At 39.0% G+C, this 13741-nt stretch overlaps 1 protein-coding gene across 1 annotated transcript; it reads left to right on the top strand.

The window, feature by feature from the left end:
• The first annotated feature begins 9190 nt into the window (after positions 1 to 9190).
• Positions 9191 to 11365, top strand: LOC137645275 (uncharacterized). The gene is made up of 3 exons (XM_068378093.1): positions 9191 to 9331; positions 9620 to 10740; positions 10975 to 11365. The coding sequence occupies exons 1-3, from the start codon at positions 9191 to 9193 to the stop codon at positions 11363 to 11365; spliced, it is 1653 nt and encodes a 550-aa protein (XP_068234194.1).
• Positions 11366 to 13741: the final 2376 nt, after the last annotated feature.

Below are 13741 nucleotides of genomic sequence, written 5' to 3'. Positions count from 1 at the left end.
CAAATCCGAGGAGGAGCTATGCCCCTGTCCTGGACTAGAGATTATTGGTTTGATTTCACTGTCCTCGAACTAAGAGAACTGTAGGAGCGGGCATTCGTGTTGTAATTGAGAGGCGACATAAATACAGCTAAACTTTATTTAACAACCATCGAGTTTATATACAGCGACTAGCGAGGAAAAACGTCACAGAAATAAAAAAATGATAAAGCTTGTTCTAGCCTGATAACACAGATTAGTCTATTGACAGTGTGTAGAAATAGTTGATTGGAGACAGGTAATTACATTCATTGGAAATAGTCGAATTGACTAGTTAAGTAGTTCTTACTTTTCTGTTTTGTTTTGGTGTTCGGACATGGACGATAAGTAAACTGAATGATTGCCTTTTGTTAATATTGAATGTAAATTTTAACTTTCCCTTTTTTTTGTATTCTAATTGAATTAACTAATTAAATGTTAAATGTATTCCTTATAAGGAAACAGTTTTGATTTCCCGTCTTTATTTTTCAACGAATGTTCGAGAGCGTTCGAACTAAGGAAAGAAAACGGGAGTCATTTTCAAGTTGAATGTAACTGGAAGCGTCAGTTGAGCTCAAATCGTTATACCCGGAAGACGATCGCATTCCTTGGAACGAGTGTTCCTTCCATCCATTAAAAAGTGAACTTTTAGTTCGAAGAGTTTTCAAGAATCAAGATTATTGCAACGCTATTACTGTGCAGGTAAGTTGATTAATAAAGACTTACCCCTAATTTGATGCCAGTTAGAGATAATTCTAACAAGTGCAGGGAAGAGTGAGTGATAAGATAAATAATCAAAACTGTTTCAGTGTACGAGCGTGTATGAAACACTTGTGGTACATGGCTCCCCCCCCCCCATAAAAATTATATATATGCAAAATGGGGCACCCTGCTCTTGAGAGGCGTACTGTAGGCGGACCATCTTGCAAGTGATACATAGATTTAAGGCAATCAGTAGAGACCCAGTATTCTTTGCCACAAATGTTCAGTAAGAACGCCTCCGTTGTTTGACGCCTCACAAGGAAAAAGGCCCATGTAAAGGAGCGTCAGCGATGGTTTTCTGGTGTCGTTACGCAGGAAAACGTATGATTCCTTGTGCAAATCTGTTGATATGTGTTGCTTTGCTGGGGGATTGTAAGTCTGTTGGCATGGAATAAAGTTTCCCATAAAGTGATGTATGTGCTGGAGATTGTCGGAGAGAGGTTGCAGACAGAAAAAAATTCGGCAGGGAAGACTAACGGGAGGCCATATACTATATTAGCTGCCAAGACATCCTTGGTGTCTGTAGGAATGGTCCTTAATCTTAGGAGGATACAAAGAACCAGTAGAACCAGTTGGACTCCTTGAAGCAGGACATCAAAAATGCTTTGAGGGAACGATGAAAACTTTCAAACATTCCGTTGGCAGCAGGGTTGTAGGCGGTTGTCTGATGCAGAGTGATTCGCTGGAGATTCGCTAATAATGTCCACAAGTATTATTAATATTATAATGATTATTATTAGTATCATAATACAACGCTCTCCATATCCAGAAAGAAATTGATAATAGACTTTGAATAACCAATATCACAAATGGAATTATTTTGAATATATTCTAGTGTTTCGTACTTTTTATTTTATCTATAGTTGGATTAGTCATCCAGCATTTAATTCAAGGACTGAAAATAACTTTCGTAACAATAGAGAGAGAGAGAGAGAGAGAGAGAGAGAGAGAGAGAGAGAGAGAGAGAGAGAGTTGATTATCTTTTATTTACGAACAGAAAAAAAAATGCGAATCATTACAGTCAACAAATTTTCACGGGAAAAGAGAATATAAATTAAATTGAATAATAAGCATAAAATTATTATAAGGCAAAAGTCTACTGTTATTATTGTAAGCATACCTGAATCTATCTGAAACTTTACTAGACTTGTCATATGCCTATTTTCTTTAAGAACTTGACAAGACTATTTACTGTTAGGTAAAATAAAGGAATGAGAGTCATTAGTACTCACTCAACGATGAGTTCTTCAGCTTTCCTGTAGGCAAATCCTTACCTGAAAGAAGAAAAATAAAAACGGTAATATTTACAACCGGAAAATAAATCTCGAAAACCGGCGAAGCATGCCAAAACAAGAGGGTTACCCGTCTCATTTAGTTATAGAAAATGAATTTTCATATGTGCTACAAAGAAAACGAATAATTCAATTTCTCTTATTCCGAAATCTCTCTTACACCAAAGGATGACAACAAAAGTAGTATAGCCCATAATAGCTGATCATATTACTGTTGAAGCATCTCATAATTAACTGATGAGTTTTAATACCTTGATAAATTGTGCGGTCTTTTCTTCCTCGTCACTCGATTGAGAAATGTCTAGCTTGTGCCTGTAACTCATACTGCGCGTGAAAATCAAAGGAAACTGCTGATAACCATACACAATTCATAGATATTAGAGATTTCTTGAAATGGCAAGATACACTTCACTGGACACGAAATTCATTTATTTTAAGGCTGGATTTCTAAAAACGCCTTCATGATAATTTAAATAGTGTATAAACCTATTCATTACCAAAAATTTTTGAAAAATATCTTGAGTCTCGGGTATCATCTAATTTGGTTAATTGAAACAAACTCGTAATACCCTATAATAGGCTAAAGTAAGCGACTAATCTTATGCAATTACCCATGAAGTATGCAAGTCTCTATGAAACCAGACGTTTTGAAATACAAATGTTAAGTTTTCAATGCAAAAATACCAGCTTTCTTGTTAGGACATTTTGATTTCCGAAAATACTCTTACAACTGGTATTTTAAAAACGCTTTTGCCGACTTCAGTAGGCTACACTTTAAAAGTTGCTGGCGACTACCTTTTGAAGTAACTCATGTACCACATTATTTCAAGAGCTTTGAAACTATTATAAAATGCCTAATAGGCCACTGGCCAGTTGGGGGTACCATGCACCCCCTCCTCACAACTTACCTAAATTTTTTTTTTTTTTTTTTTTTCCCAGAAAGGTCTAGATGTACTGAACACATATATTAATGTTAACATTGAAAATTTAGGGATGCATGTTATGGCTTAAAAAAACACTATCGGTACCATAAAATGTCAATTTTACCAATCAGTGCGGTTTCGAAAATATGGATGTTTTTTTTTTATCTCATATATCAATACAGAAAGGTTTTCATATATATTGTAATACACAAAATAAAAACTCTGATTATTCTCTATCCACACATATCAACCACAGATTCGTAGAAGACAAAATAAGGGTTTTTTGAAAGGTTGAACAGTCACTAACAAACAGTTTCTGTGCATTTTATTCATATTGTTCAGAAATTTGATGCAGGTAACTTTCATTTATACATTCAATATTATTGCACATTTAAACATCATTAATATGGTACCAAATCTGTGTATATTCTGACCAAAAGCTTACCTACATATTGGGTGCAGCATTATCAAAATTCCCAGAAATAATAAGAAATGAACACTGACGAAGGCAATCTAAGCCATTGACAAAGGTTCTAAAGTTTTGTGTAACATCAGAAAAGATGTCAGAATCATTTGTAAAAAAAAAAAAAAACATCATGCAAATAACATCATGAAATAAACATTGGCAAAATATAAAAGTCTCCGTCACTGTCTGAACTATAGTCATTCTGTTCTCTTGTGATTGCAGCAAACTCGTCCTCATCCTTTGATTCTCCAGAAGAATGATCAACGACATATGTGAGCTGTTTTGGAAGCATATCTCTATCATATCACAAGGGCATAAAATTTCCATAATTATGGTTCAACTATAACTCAGTTGCAGAAGGAATATCAGAATTTGCAACATGTGATCTCATCAAGATCCCAACTTAATAATACACATATCTCGTGTGTTTTTCCAAAGCTTTCCGACATAGCGGCAGTGTGGCCATATCTAAGTTGCATGAACTTTTGATAAGCATGGAACTATCCTTGTCGCACGGTTCACACATCTTCAGGAAGCATAATTCCTCAACGTTCCATGTACGTGGTCTTCCATACTGAGCAAATGTGAGCTCATCCAGTTCATCTATCAGTTGTTCTGGAATGTGCCAAGTATTTCTGACCTTTGCAAGAATTGGTACAATTAGTAAATGTTTTTTTTTTTTTTTGAGGAGTTTCACCTTTCCCAAACCTCTGAAAGCATTAATTGTTACAACCTGTGTACGTATGAAGGGCCATGAGAGCAGTGCAGTACTCTTTGGTGTATTGTTGAGCAGCTTTACTTCCAGTGATGAGTCTTGTTTTACTTCCACTCCCTGTGTCAAAGAAAATGGTAACATTGTCCATTGATGATGCATAATGGAGCATAATGGAATACACATCAGTGTCAGGACTCTTGATCCTGAGATACTTGCAAGTTTTGTTGCAATTGTGTTGGCAGTACAAGAGGATTCTAGAATTTGCTTCCTGTTGTGACAACTTAGTGCTAATACTTCATTAGCTTGGGTTAACCGATTATCAGTAGAAGTCAAGAGGTGAGATGGCCCATCACAAAATTCAGTAACTTCTCTATTTTGAAGTTTGCTGGGATAAGCATTCGTTCTCCATAGCCATTTTGATAAGTGTGACGAACTGCTGCTTGTTTGTATTGTTTGCCAAGAACCCTTTCAGACATTTTTGTCTTTTTACCTTTGATGATCAGCTGTTCTTCAGATCCTCCGCGAACTCATTCTATTGCTTTGATGGAGTTGGTGATGTAAGAATTTATGCTGAAGACAATATCTCTTGATTTTGGAAGCAAGTAAAAAACCTTTGCATGAATCTGTCTGAAGTTTTCCGGCACTTCATTTCATGGTATAAAAGACAGCATTGCCATCAATGATGACAAGAGTTCCTTGTGTTGGAGGATTCACTGTAATTACATCGCCGTAATTTCATCGCGGTAATTTCATCGCGGTAATTTCATCGCGGTAATTACATCGTGGTAATTACATCGCATGGTAATTACATCTGATGCATTTTCACCGCATTAAAAAATACATCGCAATATATCACATCGTCTGTAATTTCATCGTCTTGAATTTTAAAAATTCAAAATTTTTTTGTTTTATGCTTTTCATGATTGTCTTTATATTAACCAAGAAAATTTTTATTTTAAAAAGGAAAAATAAATATTTAGTATTAATAGGGTTTTAAATAAGCTTTTAATTTTTTGTTCGACTTTGAGAACTATTAGCAGTTTGACGCCAGTCTTATTTTAAATAGACGATAATTGCCCAGTAGATTCCCTCGTAAACGTTTTAAAGAAAATAGACGTATTTTACAAATTATAGTTGCTTTTACCATGCGATATAATTACCACGATGTAATTACCGCGATGAAATTATGGCGATGTAATTACCGAACACCGTGTTGGAGGCCGCCTAGTTTCTTGTAGACCTTTTGGCAGATGATGAAATGCTTTAGAGTTGTCAGTTTTTGGCAAGAAAGTCATCCATGGTTCCAATACTATATGGTAAAGGAGTTAGGGGATATGTCATCAAACCTTTGTGATCGAGTTGTATTCCTTGTCCCTGAGATTTAATGAGAAGCTGGAAAGCAACATTCTCTTGCTGTTTATGCTGAAGAACTTTGTTTGTTGCTGTCCTGACCTTAAGCTTTTTACTCATGTCTCCAAGGATTTTTTTTTCAAGTGTACACGCTTTGCAGGCTCAAAGAAATATTTTCCTGTTTTCAGACATTGATCAATAAAGGTATCCGTTGCTTCTCCCCCGACTTTTAATGCTTTTAGAACATCTGCTTGGACTTCTGAAGAAGCAGCTGCACTAGATGATAGAGTGACTAGTTGGTTCTTTCTTTCCTCAGCAAAAGTCCCATACCAAGAGGATTAACAAAACTTTCAACTGCTTCTTGTGCTCTGATTGCTTTTAATTTTATTCTCTCTTTTTTCTCTAGAGAACATGTCTGCCATGTGTAGTATTAACTGGCACGAGGTGTGCAAACCCATCGTTGATAAGCATCGTAGTTTGTGAGAACATCATATACACCAGTACCAATTCCACCAGCACCACTATGAGATTTGGCGTGACACTTGAAGGTATCCTCCATTGTTTTGTCTACTTTACACCTGTTTCGAGGTATGAAGGACCGTGTAACCACTATTGCTCCTTACTCCAGCAATTTTGTGGCTCCTGGATGAGATGTGTTAACGTTGGCAATGAAGAATGAAAAGTATGTGAGGTTCCTGTCATAGTTTTGCTCATTTAAGCTAAAGAACAAGGTGACTATATGGTGCAAGCAGTTTGTATAGAGAAAGATGTCATTGTGCTTTACTGCATATGTTATTGCCACACATGATTCATGTATGACAACCAAAGTTATGGCGTTTCCCAAAGAGCTCCCATATTTCATCTTCCCGATACTGAAGAAACTTCTTAAATTACTGCTTGAGATTCATGTCAGATTGTGCCTTCATCAACGTTCCATCTTATGTATGATCTATCAAATCTTGTAGGACCTTTTTGGTCTGTTCAGGTTGTGAAGCAATGACATCAGTTTCGTTCATTATACATGGTCAAGCTAGCATTGGACACTTGGTACTAGGGTGAACAACGAACCGAAGACAACACCACCACAATTAGCTTATACTACAAAGGGTATATGCATAAATAATTTCAGAAAGAAATGAAAGCAGTGAGTGATATCGTCAGCAAGGTTGCTGTGTTGTTTCTGGATTTATTGGGTTTAGAGGAAAATTTCCAAATAAGGTAAATTTTTCATTCCCAAACCACCAAACACAACCATGTTTTATGGTATGTATGTTTGTTTATAGTCAGGATATGCAGGTTATTCTGGTATCAAATTAAAAGTTTAACTGCACAATGATATTAAATGCATCAACGAAAAATATCTGCACAGTATTTGTGAACAATAAGAATATTGTTAATGCAGAAACACAAACACATCTAATTGGTAAAACAATGTCGTTACTTTTGTGAATGGTATTTAAAAAGTTGAGAGGTGTAAACAAATTACGATTTCATCTTACTTCCTAGAATTATGAAGTCTCTTTGGCAGTTCAAGCAAGGTCTTCAAAGAGTACAGTTGTATATATTTGGTAATTCAAAGGTTTCATTTTGGGCACACAGATGTAAGTTTTTTGACGAGCTTACATCTATTTGCTTTATACGTCTTATTCATTTAAGCATTAAAAGGCGTAAATTGGGTTATTTGTGACATTTAACATTTGATTGTCTTATAAATATGATAAAATGTGATATAGTCAAAGGAGGTTTAAAGTGACAATGAAATTGTCTTGTTTATAAAAGTATATTTAATTAGCTTTGCAAGATGTATTAAGGTACATTGTCACCATTATGACATATTGAATATTATGGGTTATTTAATAATGTATTTAAAGTTTGTAATAATTCCTTTCAGGAATGAACCTATTACTACTACTACTACTACTACTACTACTGTTAATGGAATAAAGGTTAAAGTTGAGTTTCTGAGTTTGTGTCGCCCATAACAATAGTTCATTCATCTATTAACATGAATACAGATCAGAAGGACAACGTAGAAGACAATGGTGACGCCAAGGAGAAGTTACGCACCCTCAAGAACATCCAGACTGCTGCTCTCTCTGCCCTCACAAAGAAACGGAATGAAGTCAGCAAGTGTATGGAGAAGCCTGGTAATCTCCATTTAGTAAAGACAGGCATGGAGGAGTTTGAGGAAGGGTTAAAGAAGTACAAAGACTGCCACAGTGATTACTTGTCTCAACTACCTGTCAATGAGCACCAGCCAGAAATCAAGAGGTTTGAAGATAAAGAGTTGTCTGCCTTAGGATTCAGATTTCAGGTGCATAAATGGATAGCCACAACAGAAGCAAATTTGCAGGATTCTATGGACGGATCTTCACTGCGGAGCAGGTCACATAAATCCAGGAGGTCAGTTAATAGCACGGCATCAAGTGTAAAGTCAGCTCTCATACAGGAGAAGGCAAAGTTAGCTGGTTTGCTTGCACAGAGGGCACTGCTTGAGAAACAGACAGAAATAGCCCAACAACAGGCAGAATTAAAATTCAAGGAATATTTGTTAAAGTTGGATGGTGAAATTAAAGCAGCAAGGGCAAGGGAGAAGGTGTTCCAGGAAGAAGTTATTCCATCGACGGACAAAATTTTAAACCGTGAAACACCAGCATTTGTTCCTAGTCACAATGTGCATCAAAATAAACCTAATGTCGCAGTGCCTTTTCTACCCATGGCACCTGCCCCAGAGTCAGTCTACCAAAGTCAGCAACAGATAGCAGCGGCTATGATGCTGCCTCATGCTGAAGTGACTAAGTTTTGTGGTGATCTTCTTGAATATGCATCATTCATGTTGGCATTTAATGACCGCATCGTGCCACAAACCACATCAGACTCCAACAGGCTGTATTTCTTAAATCAGCATCTAGAAGGAAAGCTTAAATCACTCATAGCTGGGTGCATGTTTATGAATGCACCTGAAGGATATATTGAAGCAAAAAGACTTCTGGACAAAGTGTATGGAGATCCATACAAGGTTTCCATGGCATACATAGACAAGCTAACCAAGTGGCCACAAGTGAGAGGTGATAACAGTGAATCTTTGCAGGAATATGCTTTGTATCTTGTGAAATGTAATCATACCATGCATTCATTGTCAAACATGCAGGTTTTAAATGACTCGCCAAACCTTCAGAGGGTGATTTCAAAGCTGCCAGTGTATATTCAAAATAAGTGGTTGGATCATGTGATAAAGCTCAGGAAGCAAGGTGTTTGTGTGTGTTTCACCACATTAGTGGAATTTGTGCAGAATGCAGCAGAGGCAGCAATGGATCCTGTATTCTGCAGGAAAGCTTTGGGTAAAGTGTGTGTTTTTTCAAAGGCAAAGGAAAATCATGGCTCAAGTCATACCAAGCAAAAATCGTTTGCAGTTACAGTGCAACCATCAAGTTCTGCCAACCAGTATACTAGGAAATGCCAACTCTGTAGTGGTCATCATGACATTGAGGAGTACCTTCATTTTCTGAACAGGAGTGTGGATGAAAGATGAGAATTTGTTAAAGACAACCGTCTCTGCTTCAGTTGTTTGGGAAATAACCACACTTCAAAAAAGTGTTTAAATCGACGGCAGTGCAAGACATGTAATAAAAGGCATCCTACCACTCTGCACATTGAGAACTTTAGGATGCTTGACAGCAACAGTGCAATTGTGTCACAAGCTAGTGCACAGTTTGAAAGTACAGGTCAAGGTTATGCTAAAGGTAAAGATGGTACTCAAGGTGAAGGTCGCACTCCAGGTCAAGGTAATACTCAAAGTCTAAGTAATGTGAGGTCTTCTGCATGTACAATTTCTGATACAGTGTTGCAATCAATCTTGCCTGTGCAATTACGTGTAAAGGGTAGCAACAATGTAGTACAAACTTATGCCTTTTATGATACGGGCAGTACAGGTTGTTTCATTAAAGATAGTATCAAGGATCAATTAAACTGTAAAGGTATTGAAACAGCTATCAAGTTGCAAATAATGCATGGGACTGATACGGTTAAAACCTTTATTGTAAATGGTCTTGTTGTTGCTGATATACATGGTAATAATGATGTTGTATTGCCAAAGGTATTCACACAAAAGGATATTCCTGTTAATCATGATCAAATTCCAAGGTATGAAATGTTAAAGGACTGGCCTCATTTATCAAGTGTTATTAATAAGATTCCAGTGTATCAACCAGAGTTAGACATAGGAATTTTGATAGGTAGTAACTGTCCAACAGCTTTACAACCTTTAGAGGTTGTACCCACTTCAGGTTATGGCCCCTTTGCAGTAAGATATTTGCATGGATGGACAGTTAATGGGCCTGTACATGTTAAGGTTAGTTCAAATGGGGTTTCATGTCACAGGTTACTTGTATCTGATGTTCAACATGTTACTGACTGTATTACTGTTGAGAGTATTAGGAAGTACTTTGAGTTAGATTTTTCAGAAAGGGATCTTGGGTCAGTTCCTGATGAGCGTGGCTTATCTTTTGAGGACATAAGATTTGTGAAAAGATGCCAGGATGACATTGAATTTAGAGATGGTCACTTTCAGCTACCCATGCCTTTCAGAGATCTTAATGTGAATCTTCCTTACAATAAGAAACAGGCTGTTAGCAGAGCTAAGTGGCAGAGGAGGAAGATGAAGAATAGTGAAGATTACAGACAGCAGTTCACAGCATTCATGGACAAGTTGTTTGAAAAAGGCTATGCTTACAAGATCCCGGATGATGAGGTCAATAAGATTCCTGTTTGGTATCTTCCTCATCACGCGGTTTTTCATCCCAAGAAAGGGAAGATTAGGATTGTTTTTGATTGTAGTGCCAAGTTTGAAGGTGTGCTGAGTCCAAACCTCACCAATTCATTGACGGGAGTACTCATTAGATTTCGGCAGGAGGTTTATGCATTCATTGGAGATATTGAAGGTATGTTCTTTCAAATAAAGATTCCACCTGAGAATCAGGACTATGTTAGATTCTTGTGGTGGCCTAATGGTGACATCAATCGACCCCTTGAAGAATTCCGCATGGCTGTTCACATTTTCGGACCAATCTCATCACCGAGTATTGCAAATACTGCATTGAAGACCACGGCAGACAAAGCAGATGAGAAGTATGATTTAACTGTTGGCAGCACCATAAGGCACAATTTCTATGTTGACGACTGTTTGAAGTCATGTGCTGATGTTCCTACAGCAGTGAAGTTGGTGAAGGATTTGGTATCTGCAACTGGTGAAGGAGGATTTAGGTTAACTAAATTTGTCAGCAATTCAAGTGATGTCCTTAAAGCTTTGCCTGCTGAAGATTGTTCGGTTGAAAGTGACAAGTTTAATCTTGACATGGAGAGTTTAATGACAAGAGCCTTATGAAGGTTATGGGACCTTAATGAAGACTCATTCAAGTTCTCAATTGAGCTCAAGGATAATCCATTCACCAGAAGAGGATTGTTATCAACTATCTCATCATTATATGATCCCCTTGGGTTGCTCTCTCCAATCATTTTACTAGCCAAGAAACTGTTACAAGAATTGTGTCAAGTTGAGAGTTTGGACTGGGATGAGAGGATTCCAGGTGAGCCAGCTGAAAGGTGGCAACATTGGATACAAGGTCTTCATTTACTGGAGCAGCTTTCAATACCAAGATGCTTCAAGTTTAGTGGGTTTGGTAATGTGACAGGTTCAAGTCTTGTATTATTCAGCGATGCAAGTACAGTTGGTTATGGTGTTGCAGCATACCTTGTTCTTCACAATGGAAACCAAGTTCAGTCAAATCTTGTCATGGGAATATCAAGAGTATCTCCCAAAAAGGTGGTGCTATACCTAGGTTAGAACTTACAGCTGCAACTGTGTCTGTCAAGGTTGCCCAACACATCCTGAAGGAGTTGTAGTTTACTGTTGGCAAGGTAGTGTACTACACAGATTCAACAACAGTCCTTCACTATATTCATAGCAACACTAAAAGGTTCCCTGTTTTTGTGGCCAACAGAGTCAGGGTTATAAGGGACTTCTCCCAGCCTGAGCAATGGAGATATGTAGACTCCAGTGATAACCCTGATCGTGTGGCATCAAGAGGTATTATTATACATCAGTTTTTGCAGTATGATGAATGGTTTCATAGCCCATCATTTATTGCATCTGATTATTTGCCTTCACAGGAGTATGTGTGTGCAGATTGTGTTGATGATAAGAGTGATTATGTGTCTGCGGTCACAATTTCTGAAGAACATCATGGGTTTACAAGATTGATTGAATATTTCTCTTCATGGTCAAGGTTACAAAAGGCAGTTTCTGTATTTTAACAACTAGAGTCAATCCTTAGTGGTAAAAGGAAAGGTTGTGTAACCACTGATGCTGAAAGGGCAATCATAATGTATGTTCAACGGGAAGTGTTTGGTGATGAAGTGAAGGCTTTATCAAGGGAATTGTCAGTTGGCAAGAGTAGTCCAATATACAGTATAAGCTTGATCCCTTTCTTGATTCTGAGGATGGCTTATTGAAGGTTGGAGGTACGATAAGAAGGTCTGACATTCCACAGTCTGCCAAACATCCCATACTGTTACCAAAGAAGCATCATGTGACTATATTGTTGATATGACATGAGCATGAATTATTAGCTTATTCAGGTAGAAACAATGTTCTGTACCAACCGTGTTTCACACAATTGTACATAATTCCTTTTGTATATATTATGCTTGTATCTTCGCTCCTCCCTCGCACTAAAATGAACATGAAAATTCCTGTCTGGTTTTTCCTCTGTGATATTGTCTGTCTTGTGAACTTGCCATGTCCTGTTGCCTTGAGGTTTTGTATATAAGGAGAGTGTTCCACAACAATATAACTCAGTCGTTTCCAAACTGCCTTTGATTTCACAACTCCTCTCTCGGCCCGTCACATTGGTGACCCCGGAAGTCGACTCGCTCCCACCGCCTTCCACCCCCACCCCATCGCCCCTTCATCGTTGGTACTATGGCGGACTCTACGGCAGTTGGTGCTGCGGCCGCTCCATTCAAACTTTCATCGTTTGCCAGCGGAGAGGCGTTTGCTTGGTTTCAGCGCGCAGAAGTCCAGTTTCGTATCAGGGGCGTGACTCGCTCAACCACCAAAGCGGATTATGTTCTCGCGGCGATACCCGAGGACACCTTTCCAGAAATATCCGACTGGCTTTGTGAACAAGGAGACACCCCAATAGCTTATGACGACCTCAAATCATACCTTCTGCAGCAGTACTCGCCGTCGCCAGCCGCCCGTATAGCAAAGCTTTTTCAGCTCTCGCAACAACCGTTGAAGGACCAAAGGGCTTTGCTTGCCCTCAGGGAAATGACCAGTATCGCTCGACTTCAACCTGCCGCAGACGGCTCTCCTTGTGAGGTGAACCTACTCCGTGCCCTTTGGATACGCCGTTTACCTGAACCTGTGCGCGCTGCCATACCCGATGTCGATAGTTTACCCATAAAGGACTTGATGACCAAAGCCGACGCCCTTATGGACAGCCACTTCAAGACCTCCATCAACGCCTCCACCCCTGACGACGAGGATGCCTATTCAACGTCAACCGAAGCTGACATGAATGCCGTAGGACATGCACGCCTACTTCGTGACGTGCCGAAGCGGCGACAAAGCCACCCACCAATTGCTCGCGCCCCAACGAACGACTTCTACAGCCACTTACTACCTCCCATCCGCCGCAGTTTTGCTACTACCACTTCATATTCGGGGCAACCGCGAAGAAATGTGCCACAGATTGTCAGTGGCCAAAAAACATGTAAGTAGGCCATCGCTTGTGGCAGTGGCCTCCCATGTTTCTAATCTTTTCTTTTTACAGGATGCAGGAACGGGCGTGCGATTTTTGGTAGACACGGGTGCTTGTCGTTCTCTTTTGCCAAGGAAACTCTTCAAGGCACAACGTAGTCTGTCTACATCTGCCGACGTCCGCTTGGTAGCTGCCAACGGATCTGCGATACCCACCTACGGTTACGAGAGCCTCACATTATCGTTCGGAAACGGTAAATTCCATTGGAAGTTTCTCGTTGCTGACGTCACAATGCCAATCCTCGGTGCGGATTTCCTCTCTCATTTCCACCTTCTGGTCGATGTCGCCCACCAACATTTGGTCAACGCAGACTCGTACTTGTCGACACCTCTTCAACCCGCCCCCTCTAACCTCGCTCTCCACATCAGCGCACCCACGGATGCCTACGCCCACCT

The sequence above is a fragment of the Palaemon carinicauda genome, chromosome 8, assembly GCF_036898095.1.
Source record: "Palaemon carinicauda isolate YSFRI2023 chromosome 8, ASM3689809v2, whole genome shotgun sequence".
Lineage (NCBI taxonomy): Eukaryota > Metazoa > Arthropoda > Malacostraca > Decapoda > Palaemonidae > Palaemon > Palaemon carinicauda.
The sequence above is the reverse complement of the archived record's forward strand: the minus strand, read 5'-3'. Positions and strand labels throughout refer to the sequence as shown.